A 13,621-nucleotide genomic window follows, 5' to 3' on the forward strand; every position below is an offset into this window, starting at 1 on the left:
CACCAGACCTGTGCCCCTCGTTCCACAAGGGAGAGGAGGGCAGAGCAGAAAAAAAAAGAAACGGCAGATCAACTGGTCTAAAAGGGGGGTCTATTTAAAGGCCAGAGTATACAAATGAGTTTTAAGATGGGAGCTAAATGCTTCTACTGAGGTATCATCTCTAATTGTTCCTGGAAGGGCATTGCAGAGTACTGGAGCCCCAATAGAAAACGCTCTGTAGCCCGCAGACTTTTTTTGGGCTCTGGGAATCACTAATAAGGTAGGTAGGTAGGTCTTTATTGTCATTGCAACAAGTACAACGAAACTTTGTTTTCAGCACAAACCTGTTCAAGATTAGACAAACAGTGTACAGGGTTACAGAACAAGAACGCTGACGGGTCGCCATAAGGTGCCCCGTAAAAGATGGGAAAAAGATAAACGCTGGGGAAGGGTGAGTAAAGAATTACAATCCAGACTGTGCTCCTAAGGGGGCCCAGTTCGGAGTGAGAAAAAACCTCCTTAGCAAAGCGCATATACATATTACAACATACATCTCGAGATATGTAGCAACAGAGGGAAGGTAGTTCAAGGTCATGGTGGTAGGCCGCAGCTCTCAGGCGCTGACCATCCATTCATCACCCCTACGAGATTGCGTCGAGGGCGTTGGATTGGGGGACAGGAGGGTGTATGTGTGGCGTATATTTTTGTGTGGATGTGTGAGTGTGTGTGTGTATAAGCCCATAGTGTGTCTCTGTTCTGCGGCCTTGATGTATTTGCCGTCGCTAGTCCAAAGTTCACAACAACAGTTGTGTGTCCATGAGAGACAAAAAAGGGAGTTTGTTGTGTCTTCCTGCAGTGATCCTCGGGAGAGTCTCGAAGCTAGGGAAAAAAATCCAAGTTAAAATGATTTGTATGCGAGTGAAAATAAAATTTGCTTTTCACTCTAAAATTGTCTATAACTGGTCCTCAAAAACTGCGGGGTAGACAGTACGATGTAATCCGCAGTTCTTCCGGCATCCTCCAATCATTTGTGGCAGCTTTGGGGTACTTTGAAGACTGCCAGCAACTTCCAATTTGTCGACAAACCAGAGCAACGCTTACTCCAATCAGCAAATGTCCTGTTGTCATAAGTCCGAATAGGTGGATAACTTCACGTCCTCGACAGAAAAGGGTCGCCAGACACGCAGCACTCCTTCTCCCAAGAGTCCGTCGTGTGTCGAGCAACAACCGCTTCGTCACGACAGCAGGTTCCCCCAAACCCAAGATCTTGTCAATTTTGTTGAGGCCAGTTAAATAGTTCCAATGTTTAGATTTGGAGAGCAGTGCAAAAAGAGGCAACAAGAAAGTTAAGACAAGACAAAACAAAGAAGCAAGCAGGAGAGATAAGGGAGAGGAAAGGGGAGCGTCCACCCTCGGTGAGTGCCAGAGAGAAAAAGCCGGAGTTCTTTGAACGCAGATTCCTTGTCGGGACGTATGATACAATACAATCTTTGCATTGTATTGCGTATTGTAATATCTAGCTTTGTCATCTATAACAGTAAGCTAAGATGTGGATGCAGTTTTGTTTTGATATCTTTGCATGTATTGACTCACACTAAGAAAACAAGAGTCCTAAAATTGAGGGGTATCTTTAAAATAGTCAACGATTTTGATTCGGAAAAGTCCAGTTTGGCAATCAACCTCACAATTGAATCGTTAGACATTGAACCCTGCTTCTCTCTCCAGAGAAGGAGGCAAGTTTTTGCCTTTGTCTTTGAGATGGATTTGAAGAAATCCCAATTGGCTGTGCTCTTAAAAAAACAAAAAGTTAAAGTTGGATTCGACACTTAGTCAACAACATCCTTACTAAAATTTCAACTGCGTTGGTGTAGATCTCAACTCTGCAGAGCCAGATCCGCTCCGAGGAGACCAACCTGCAGAGCCAAGAGCAACAGGTGGGCCGCACCAAGGCGGACCTCAGTCGGCTGCAAGAAGAGGAGGCCCAGCTGGAGCAGAACCTGCTATCAGGGCGCGTTCAGCTAGACAGCATCACCAAGTCTCTGAAGAACACCCAGGAAGAGATGAACCAGGTTAGAGTGGTCACTTGGGGATGGTTAAAATCATTATGCCTCATTCAAAAGTGCATGTGTAAATCAATAGGGCTCTTCTTTTAACATACAACTCCTGGAAGTTTGAATAGAGATGGATTAAATGGGCTTGTGGTCTGCTATCAAAAAAAGAATAGCCAAAGCCGTCACAGTCCGTAGGTTAGACCACAGTCAACAATAACCCCTTTTGTTCTGTTCCTTTTTTAGGCTCGCAGTAAGTTGTCACTCCTCCAGGAAAACCAGAAGGAAGTCTCCAAGACCATCGAGCAGTACAACGCTGCACTGAGCGACCTCGGGGGAGGAAACAACATGGCTGACATGACCGACCTGCTCGCCGAGAATGAGAACAGTGTCTTCAGAAGTGTGGTAAGACGAATCGTAAATAACCTGTCACACCACGTGACTTCTCGGGTTCATTCTATTATTGTGCGTCAAATGTTTCCCCCATTAGGATGAATCATTCAAGTCAAGACTAGCCATGTTCAACCAAAGCGCTTCCAAGGCAGCAGACCCTTTCCAGACAGAAGACCCCTTCAAGTCCAACCTCTTTAAAGGTCTGTTTCCTAGAGCGACACTGTGCTGTAATTCAAACACCGACACATTGGCCATTTCTTTCTAATCTAATTGATGTGTCAACACTTGGGCACTAAGCAAAATTCCCCAAAAAAGTATTTTCTTAAAAATATGTTGCCTATTGTACACAATCATTATGAGAGTCAAGAAATCGCATGTCTTTTTTGTTTTTAGGATTTTAAAGATGATTAAAAAAAAATGTTTGCAAGATGCAGCTGATTGGAGTCACCATTTGAGCCTTAGAAGCCCTCTAAAACAACTTCAAAACCCTCCGGCAATGTTATGTATACAAGCTGCAAATCTATTTACAATATAGTTACAGACACAATCATAACAATATGTAATATGTACAATATATACCGTATTTTGGTCATTTTATGCACAGCCTGAACTAATAAAAATAATAGATTTTATTTGTGAAAAGCAATTTACATTGAGCAAACAACCTCAAAGTGCTACAGTGTAATTAAAAAAAAGAAAAATAATTACAAGATAATAAAAATAACTAAAAACTAGAACAGCTTCATAGCTAAAACCATCAATCAATCAATCAATGTTTACTTATATAGCCCTAAATCACTAGTGTCTCAAAGGGCTGCACAAACCACAACACAAACCACTACGACATCCTCGGTAGGCCCACATAAGGGCAAGGAAAACTCACACCCAGTGGGACGTCGGTGACAATGATGACTATGAGAACCTTGGAAAGGACGAAAGCAATGGATGTCGAGCGGGTCTAACATGATACTGTGAAAGTTCAATCCATAATGGATCCAACACAGCCGCGAGAGTCCAGTCCAGTCCAAACTAGTATGCTTATAAGGGACGGCGTGGCGCAGTGGGAGAGTGGCCGTGCGCAACCCGAGCGTCCCTGGTTCAAATCCCACCTAGTACCAACCTCGTCACGTCCGTTGTGTCCTGAGCAAGACACTTCACCCTTGTTCCTGATGGGTGCTGGTTGGCGCCTTGCATGGCAGCTCCCTCCATCAGTGTGTGAATGTGTGTGTGAATGGGTAAATGTGGAAGTAGTGTCAAAGCGCTTTGAGTACCTTGAAGGTAGAAAAGCGCTATACAAGTACAACCCATTTATCATTTATTTATCATTTATATCTATAAAAAGGCTTGTTTAAAAAGAAAGGTTTTTAAGACTTTTTAAAAAAGCATCCAGAGTCTGTGGTGCCCTCAGGTGGTCAGGGAGAGCGTTCCACAGACTGGGAGCGGCAGAGCAGAAAGCCCGGTCTCCCATAGTTCGTAGCTTTGTCCTTTGAGGTTGGAGGAGGTTAGCCTGTTTGGAGCGGAGATGTCGTGTGGAGGATTTGGGGATGAGTAGTTCTTTGAGGTAGAGGGGGGCATTTCTATGGAGGCACTGGTGGGTTAGTAGGGAGACTTTGTATTCAATCCTGAGTGGAACGGGAAGTAAGTGAAGCGATTTGAGAGTTTGTGTGATATGATTGTATTTCCGCACTCTCATCAGGATCCTAGCAGCACTATTCTGTATGTATTGCAGCTTATGGATCAGGCCTGGGCAATTATTTTGACTCGGGGGCCACATTTAGAGAAAACAATGTGTCTTGGGACCGGTATATCTATTTGTAAGAACACTAATATAAAACCTCACAATAATGTCTGACTGAATGCTAAAAACGTTATGACAGACCGCCTTAAAAAATGTGATGGAATTTTACATTTTTCTATGAATGATAAAACACCGAATATTGACAAAAATGAACGTCACACCCCCTTTCCTTCGACATATTTTACAATCAAGTGAAACGCAAAAAAATGCAACAAACAGTGACACATAAACGCGAAGGGTACACAGTAAACCCACCTACAGTCTGATATATCTATTTGCTGAATTTCCCCCAGTGATCAATAAAGTACTTTCTATTCTGTGTATCACTAAGCTTTAGAACTTTGTTGTGAAAATCTCCTTCCACGTCTGTGGAAACGTTTCCCACCCACACTGCTTGGTGCTTCGTCTGAGCTGCTGTGAATTAGATTACCATCGTAACTAATTAGATTACCATCGTAACTGGTCTATCATCCATTTGTGCAGATTCCAACCATTGAAATACTTTGTATAGTTCAAGACTTACGGTTATTAGAGAACATCACTGCACATCATAATGGCAGCTACTTTCCATCTTAAACATCTAAAAACATTATTTGGGAATGTCCGGCGGGCCAGATTGAAAAGCTTAACGGGCCTTATGTGGCCCAGCCTTTAATTTGCCCAGGTCTGTTCTGGATGTTCTTGCTGGGGATCCCGACAAGAAGTGCGTAGCAGTAGTCGAGCCTGGAGGAGACTAAAGAACTAATTCTTCTGCGTATTTATTTCCGTTTCCATAGCAGCGCACTTCCAACTTCCAACAAAATGTGTTCAAAGACCCTGGGAAATATGACCACCATTACACGCTAACATACACATTAACACTAGCCATGTGCACGGGGTTGTCTGGCGCAGAAGCAGCGTGTCTGCAATGTGGATGTACTTAAATATATTTGGGACGGCGTGGCGCAGTGGGAGAGTGGCCGTGCGCAACCCGAGGGTCCCTGGTTCAAATCCCACCTAGTACCAACTTCGTCACGTCCGTTGTGTCCTGAGCAAGACACTTCACCCTTGCTCCTGATGGGTGCTGGTTGGCGCCTTGCATGGCAGCTCCCTCCATCAGTGTGTGAATGTGTGTGTGAATGGGTAAATGTGGAAGTAGTGTCAAAGCGCTTTGAGTACTTTGAAGGTAGAAAAGCACTATACAAGTACAACCCATTTATATACCCGCGGACAGTCATATTTACAATTTAAGATAACGGTTTTCAATAAGAGAGAGGCTCCCAGCAGCGCGAATCAAGTGGGCTTGTCATCATGGACATAGCGTGACAGAATCTAAACAGCATTTCTAAACACGAGTACGGTCGCCAGTAACACCAGAAATAGATGATATTGTTTATTGTTTATTGAATGCATCCCCATTAGCTGACGCCAATGCGACTGCTAGTCTTCCTGGGGTCCATATAGGAGCATACAAAATAAAAATACCGTATTTTTTGGACTATAAGTCAGTTTTTTTTAAGCGTTTGCGACATATACTCCGTAGTGACTTATGTGTGAAATTATTCACACTACCGTAAAATATCAAATAATATTGTTCATCTCATTCGCGGAAGAGACGAAGAAAATGTCAACAATCGTCACATACACGTCAACCAATAAGAATTCGCTATATGCTACTGCCGTAGCTATTAAAGTGGATCATTTCATCGTTGGCGGTAACTTATAAAAACTGAGAACGGCTGAACAAAAATGGCACCAAAAGGAAATCATGTACTGCAGATTACAAGCTGGACGTAGTGAAATATGCAGCAGGAAACGCGCCAAGAGGAAGCGGCGCATACCTTTGGAGTTGACAGAGTTGTTTAGAAGCGACATCGAGGAAGAAGATTTCATTGGATTTATGGATTAGGAGTGACGGATTGTTTGGTAAAGGTATAGCATGTTCTATATGTTATAGTTATTTGAATGACTCTTACCATAATATGTTAGGTTAACATAGCAGGCACCTTCTCAGTTGGTTATTTATGCCTCATATAACGTACACTTATTCAGCCTGTTGTTCACTATTCTTTATTTATTTTAAATTGCCTTTCAAATGTCTATTCTTGGTGTTGGATTTTATCAAATAACGTTCCCCCAAAAATGCGACTTATACTCCAGTGTGACGTATATATGTTTTTTTCCTTCTTTATTACGCATTTTCGGCCGTTGCGACGTATACTGCGGAGCGACTTATAATCCGAAAAATACGGTACAAAGAATACATACATTACTAAACATTATACAAAGGAAAAATACAACATGACATAAAAAGCTAGCTAAACTCAGTATTAAAAATTCACGCCATGTGGGCAGCTGCAATAGGTGTATCTTCAAAGCTGTCTTGAATGACAATTTAACTTTGTGAGAGATGAATGTGAGATGGCAACAGATTCCAGAATAATATACATCTATACATGATTGTATGTTTGAGCATATTGGTCCTGGGAGCAGGAAGTGCCAAATAGCCATTGCTGGCATTCCTAGTGTCCTAGTGATAGATTTGTTGCCAATTCTTTTTATTACAGAAAAAGTGACTAAAGGGATCAGAGATATCTCCAAAAAGAAAGAAAAACTATTATCAACAAAGTACATTGCACAATAAACAGTAACAATTTAAAAATAGAACAAACCGTACTATGAAAGAAAAATAAAGGGGGACCTAATGGAAATCTCAGATCAAAAGCCATGGGAAGTTGTTCTCGGGACCAGACATGACAATTTTACTTTAAGTCGGCATGAGACGACGAGATTGGAGAGAACATTGAGCGTGCATTGCTGCTTGGAGTGAGGAGAAGCTTTACGTTCGTGCTTGGATTACAGTTAAGAGCTTTGAAAACATAGTTTAGTAGGGTTTATTATTTCTTCGGTCGGTGGTCAACAAAATAAACAAACAGTTTTACATAAACACTTGTGCATTCATAAATTGAACATGTTGCAGAGCAAAAGGGTTTAGGCTAAAGTTGAACACTTATTGCGCCAAACCCTATAAACAATGTCAAACACAAGATGAGCTTCCAAAAATTATGAAATTTCCTTTGCACGACATATTATAAATACACCTTGTACACAACATAAACACTGTTCAACTATATTCACAGTAAAGGCATACGAAATATCCATGTACACGTGTTAGTTAAACCTTTGTACCAATGATATACTACATATTAGAGGAGTGGGAAAAAAATCTATTTGAAATTGAATCGCGGTTCTCACGTTGTGCGATTCAGAAGCGATTCTGATTTATAAAAAATCGTTTTTTGTTTTTTCTAATCAATCCAACAAATCAATACACAGCAATACCATAACAATGCAATCCAATTCCAAAACCAAACCTGACCCAGCAACACTCAGAACTGCAATAAACAGAGCAATTGAGAGGAGACACAAACACGACACAGAACAAACCAAAAGTAGTGAAACAAAAATGATTATCAACAACAGTATCAATATTAGTTATAATTTCAGCATAGCAGAGATTAAAAATCCCTCATTGACATTATCATTAGACATTTATAAAAAAAAAAAAAAAAGAAAGTGGCTTACACTTGCATCGCATCTCATAAGCTTGACAACACACTGTGTCCAATGTTTTCACAAAGATAAAATAAGTCGTATTTTTGGTTCGTTTAATAGTTAAAAAAAAATTACATTATTGCAATCAGTTGATAAAACATTGTCCTTTACAATGATAAAAGCTTTAAAAAGAAATCTACTACTCTGCTAGCATGTCTGCAGACTAGGGTAGATCCTGCTGAAATCCTATGTATTGAATGAATACAGAATCGTTTTGAATCGGAAAAATATCGTTTTTGAATCGAGAATCACGTTGAATCGAAAAAATCTATTTATTATAGAATCGCGACCCCAAGAATCGATATTGAATCGAATCGTGGGACACCCAAAGATTCACAGCCGTACTACATACATAAAATGTAGATTGTTACTCGACCTGCTTTAGTAAGATGGAATACAAGCTCAGCAGGAATCTTAAATCTCTGTTATCGGAGATTTTTATCAAAACATCTCATGTCTTTTCTCATACCAATCACACACGTCCGGTTGGAGGCTTCACAATAATAGCGCTACGCTTCACATCCAGTCTAACCAACACAACTAGGAAAAATCATCTTACAATAGATCATGCTATTATGTTACTCTGTGATATTGCTACCTAAATAAATGTTTTCTGGCAGATTAAAATTAAGTATATGGTAGCTGCAGCGTTCGCATGCTCTCCCCGTGACTGCGTGAGTTCCCTCCGGGTACTCCGGCTTCCTCCCACCTCCAAAAACATGCACCTGCGGATAGGTTGATTGGCAACACTAAATGGTCCCCAGTGTGTGAATGTTTTCTGTCTATCCGTGTTGGCCCTATTTTGATTGATTGATTGATTGATTGAAACTTGTATTAGTAGATTGCACAGTACAGTACATATTCAGTACAATTAGCCCCTAAATGCTAACACCCGAATACGTTTTTCAACTTAAATCAATTCAGGGTAATCCAGTGTGATGAGGTGGCGACTTGTCCAGGGTGTACACCACCTTCCACCCAAGTAGAGCTGGGATAGGCTTCCAGTACCCCTGTGACCCCGAGAGGGGCAAATGGTAGAAAATGGATAGATGAATGAAATGGCAGCGGCGATGTGAAGGAGGAAGACTTTCTCTCTTTGGAACAATCTAGTCATCTTTTTCGCTACCCCTGAGACTAGGTTTATCACTGCAGGCATGCCTACCACTGCCCTCTGCAGCCCACATCCGGTAACTACAGTTCACTACACAATATTACCAACGCTATGGCATATTATTTTATAACCTGTTCTGATTGATCGTCCGCATTCGCAGAATGTTTAACAGGCTGAATATTAAATTTAATTAATAGGTAGGTAGTGAAGGTTAAAACATTGTCATGCAGGGATATGAATGCCATTAACTTGAACTACTGTGTAGAAGTTTGGGGCAATGACTCCACGAGCACATTATATGCACTCATCAACCTGCAGAAGAAAGCAGTAAGGGTAATTCTTAAGGCAGGATATAGGGATCACACAAATAAATGTTTCCTACATTCCAAACTAATGAAATTAATGATCATTGTGAAACTGCAAACAGTACAAATTACATATAAAGCACTAAACCAGGGGTCTCAAACTCCATTTACCAGGGGGCCACTGGATGCAGAAACTGGGTGAGGCTAGGCCGCAAGAAAAGGTTTCTTTAAAAAATCTAACATGCAATTTTTAATGAATTCACCTTCTTTGAATGGCTTTTCCGCCCTAGCAAAATACTTAACTCTCGCTATCCTTTAACGTCCTTTACAACTCGCTGACTCGTCTGCATTTCCCCCATATAAACAGTGTGCCAGCCAAGTCACATATTATATGAGGCTTCTGCAGACCCACTCAAGTGACTGCAAGACATAGTTGATCAACAGCCATACAGGTCACACTGGGGGTGGCCGTATAAACAACTTTATCACTGTTATAACTGTGCGCCACATTGTGAACCCACACCAAACAAGATTGACAAACACATTTTGGGAGAACATCCGCACTGTAACACAATATAAACACAACAGAACAAATACCCAGAATAAAATGCAGCCCTAACTCTTCTGGGCTACGAAAGGGGACGGGGTTGGGGTGGCGGGGGTGCATATTGTAGCCCGGAAGAGGTGTGACCTGTGTGGCTGTTGATCAACTATGTCTTGCAGTTGCTGGCTGCGTCATTAGAAGCCAAATACAACATGGGGCTGAGTTGGCACGCTATTTGTACAGATTGTAGAGGACGCTAAAGGCAGTGCCACGGTGCCCCCTTAATAGACCAGTAGGGGTGAAATTTGGGAGAATGACTTCCCTTGGAGGGGAACTGAAAATTGAGTGTGTCCTGGTAAACTCGAGGGTACACAAGTATGACGCTGTAAAGCGCCATTCATATAAAACTCGCGGGTCGCACCAACATATAATTTTCATATCTAGCTGCGGGCCGCAAAATAACGTCACGGCCCACGGGCCGCGTGTTTGAGACCCCTGCACTAAACAATTCCTTTGTCCCATGGGATTTTCAAACAAATGTTTTCACACCATATTTTTAAACTTTGAGCATCGAACCTTTTGCCGCCTTTATGATGTGCAGTACCATTTTTACATTTCCGTAGTCTTGAACTATAGAAAGTATTCCAGTGGTAGGCATCTGCGCTTATTACAGTAATTATAGGGACTACGTCACAGCAGATGAGGCACTAAGCAGAATGGCCGGAGTTTGTTACCGCTCGGATTTGGCAGTCCCAGAGTTAAAAACTCCGACATGGGAGGAGTTCGGGGAAAACTAAGGTAAAAAGGCTTCTGGACGGCTTCAAAGCGATTCCGGACCACCATCTGCTGCTTCAGGAGAAGAAAGCAATGTCAACCCCTTTTATGGTGGGGTGCTGCTGACCTCGACTCAGGATGTTGTAGATTGGTGGTGGTTCCTCTTTTTAAGAAGGGGAACTGGAGGGGGTTTTATAGTGGGATCACACTCCTCAGCTTTCCCGATAAGGTCTATTCATATGGACTGGAGAGGAGGCTACGATGAATCGTTGAACCTCGCATCAAAAAAGAGCAGTGTGGTTTTAATCCTGGTCGTAGAACTGTGGACCAGATCTATACTCTTGGCCGGGTCCTTGAGTGTGCATGGGAGTTTTCCCAACCAGTCTACATGTGCTTTGTAGACTTGGAGAAGGCATTCGACCATGTCCCTTGGGAAGTCCTGTGGGTAGTGACCGGAGAGTATGGGGTATCGGACCATCTGATTATGGCGGTCCGCTTCCTCTATGATCAATGTCTAAGAGTTTGGTCCACATTGTAAGTTTCCAGTGAGGGTTCTGTTTATGACTTTTATGGACAGAATTTTCTAGGCTTAGTCAGGGCGTTAAGGGGAGTCGATCTGGTAGCTGTAGGAATAGGTCTCTGCTTTTTGCAGATGATGTGGTCCTGATGGCTTCATCTGGCCAGGATCTCATTGGATCAGTTTGCAGCTGAGTTTGAAGCAACTGGGATGAGAATCAGCACTTTCAAGTCCCAGTCCGTGGTTCTCTCCCGGAAAAGTGTGGAGTGCCATATCCGGGTTGGGGAGGAGATCTCGCCCCAAGTGGAGGACTTCAAATGCCTTGTGAGTCTTTTTCACAAGTGAGGGAAGATTGGATCGTGAGATGGACAGGTGGATCAGTGCATCCAGGGTCTGCATTGATTGATCCATTGTGATGAAGAAGGAGCTGAGCCGGAAGGCAAAGCTCTCAATTTACCGGTTGATCTACTTTCTCATCTTCACCTATAGTCATGAGCTTTGGGTTATGACCGGAAGGACAAGAACACGAGTGCAAGCGGTCGAAATGAGTTGTCTCCATCGGGTGGCGGTTTTCTCCCTTAGAGATAGGGTGAGAAGCTCTGTCATTCCGGAGGAACTCAAACTAAAGCAGCTGCTCCTCCACATCGAGGGGAGCCAGATAAGGTGGTTCGGTCACCCAGTCAGGTTACTCCCCCGGGCGCTCCCTGGGGAGGTGTTCAGGGCATGTTCAACCGGTAGGAGGCCAAGGAAGACCAATGACATGTAGGGGAGACTATGTCGTCCTGCTGGCCTTGGAATGCCACAGGATCCCCCAGGAGGTGCAGGACGAAGTGGCTGGGAAAAGGGAAGTCTGGACTTATCTGTTTAAGCTGCTTCCCCCAAGACCTGACCTTGGATAAGCGGAAAAAGCTGGATGGCTGGATGGATGGGTGGCTGGCATTCTATTAAACATTCTGTGACCCAATGGACCCAAGCACACATCCATCCATCCATCCATCCATCTTTTCCGCTTATTCGAGGTCGGGTCGCGGGGGCAGCAGCCTAAGCAGGGAAGCCCAGACTTCCCTCTCCCCAGCCACTTCGTCCAGCTCTTCTCGGGGGATCCCAAGGCGTTCCCAGGCCAGCCGGGAGACATTGTCTTCCCAACGTGTCCTGGGTCTTCCCCGTGGCCTCCTACCGGTTGGACGTGCCCTAAACACCTCCCTAGGGAGCCGTTCGTGTGGCATCCTGACCAGATGACCAAACAACCTCATCTGGCTCCTCTCGATGTGGAGGACCAGCGGCTTTACTTTGAGGTCCTCCCGGATGGCAGAGCTTCTCACCCTATCTCTAAGGGAGAGCCCCAGCACACGGCGGAGGAAATTCATTTTGGCCGCTTGTAGCCATGATCTTATCCTTTCGGTCATGACCCAAAGCTCATAACCATAGGTGAGGATGGGAACGTAGATCGACCGGTAAATTGAGAGCTTTGCCTTCCGGCTCAGCTCCTTCTTCACCACAACGGATTGGTACAATGTCCGCATTACTGAGAAACGTCGCACCGATCCGCCTGTCAATCTCACGATCCACTCTTCCCTCACTCGTGAACAAGACTCCTTGGTACTTGAACTCCTCCACTTGGGGCAGGGTCTCCTCCCCAACCCGGAGATGGCATTCCACCCTTTTCCGGGCGAGAACAATGGACTCAGACTTGGAGGTACTGATTCTCATTCCGGTCGCTTCACACTCTGCTGCGAACCGATCCAGTGAGAGCTGAAGATCCCGGCTAGATGAAGCCATCAAGACCACATCATCTGCGAACCGATCCAGCGAGAGCCGAAGATCCCGGCTAGATGAAGCCATCAAGACCATATCATCTGCAAAAAGCAGATACCTAATCCCGCGGCCACCAAACCGGAACCCCTCAATGCTTTGACTGCGCCTAGAAATTCTGTCCATAAAAGTTATTAACAGAATCGGTGACAAAGGACAGCCTTGGCGGAGTCCAACCCTCACTGGAAATGTGTTCGACTTACTGCCGGCAATGTGGACCAAGCCGGAACACCTCAACGCCTTGTCTGCGCTTCGAAATTCTGTCCATAAAAGTTATTAACAGAATCGGTGACAAAGGACAGCCTTGGCGGAGTCCAACCCTCACTGGAAATGTGTTCGACTTACTGCCGGCATTTCGGACCAAGCTCTGACACTGATCGTACAGGGAGCGGACCGCCACAATCAGACAGTCCGATACCCCATACTCTCTGAGCACTCCCCACAGGGCTTCCAGAGGGACACGGTCGAATGCCTTCTCTAAGTCCACAAAACACATGTAGACTGGTTGGGTAAACTCCCATGCACCCTCAAGAACCCTGCCGAGAGTATAGAGCTGGTCCACAGTTCCACGACCAGGACGAAAACCACACTGTTCCTCCTGAATCCGAGGTTCGACTATCCGGTGTAGCCTCCTCTCCAGTACACCTGAATAAACCTCACCGGGAAGGCTGAGGAATGCAATCCCATGATAGTTGGAACATACCCTCTGGTCCCCCTTCTTAAAGAGAGGAACCACCACCCTGGTG

At 44.0% G+C, this 13,621-nt stretch overlaps 1 protein-coding gene across 4 annotated transcripts in view; it reads left to right on the top strand.

Moving 5' to 3' along the window:
- LOC133568744 (epidermal growth factor receptor substrate 15-like 1) overlaps positions 1 to 13,621 on the top strand; it is a 64,305-nt gene that overhangs the window by 34,450 nt on the left and 16,234 nt on the right. For all 4 annotated transcript variants that reach the window (XM_061920854.1, XM_061920857.1, XM_061920855.1 and 1 more), the window contains 3 exons: positions 1,851 to 2,048; positions 2,274 to 2,432; positions 2,518 to 2,620. In XM_061920854.1, coding sequence (XP_061776838.1) covers positions 1,851 to 2,048; positions 2,274 to 2,432; positions 2,518 to 2,620 — 460 coding nt within the window. The remainder of the gene's footprint in view (positions 1 to 1,850; positions 2,049 to 2,273; positions 2,433 to 2,517; positions 2,621 to 13,621) is intronic.

This window comes from Nerophis ophidion, linkage group LG14, assembly GCF_033978795.1.
Source record: "Nerophis ophidion isolate RoL-2023_Sa linkage group LG14, RoL_Noph_v1.0, whole genome shotgun sequence".
NCBI lineage: Eukaryota > Metazoa > Chordata > Actinopteri > Syngnathiformes > Syngnathidae > Nerophis > Nerophis ophidion.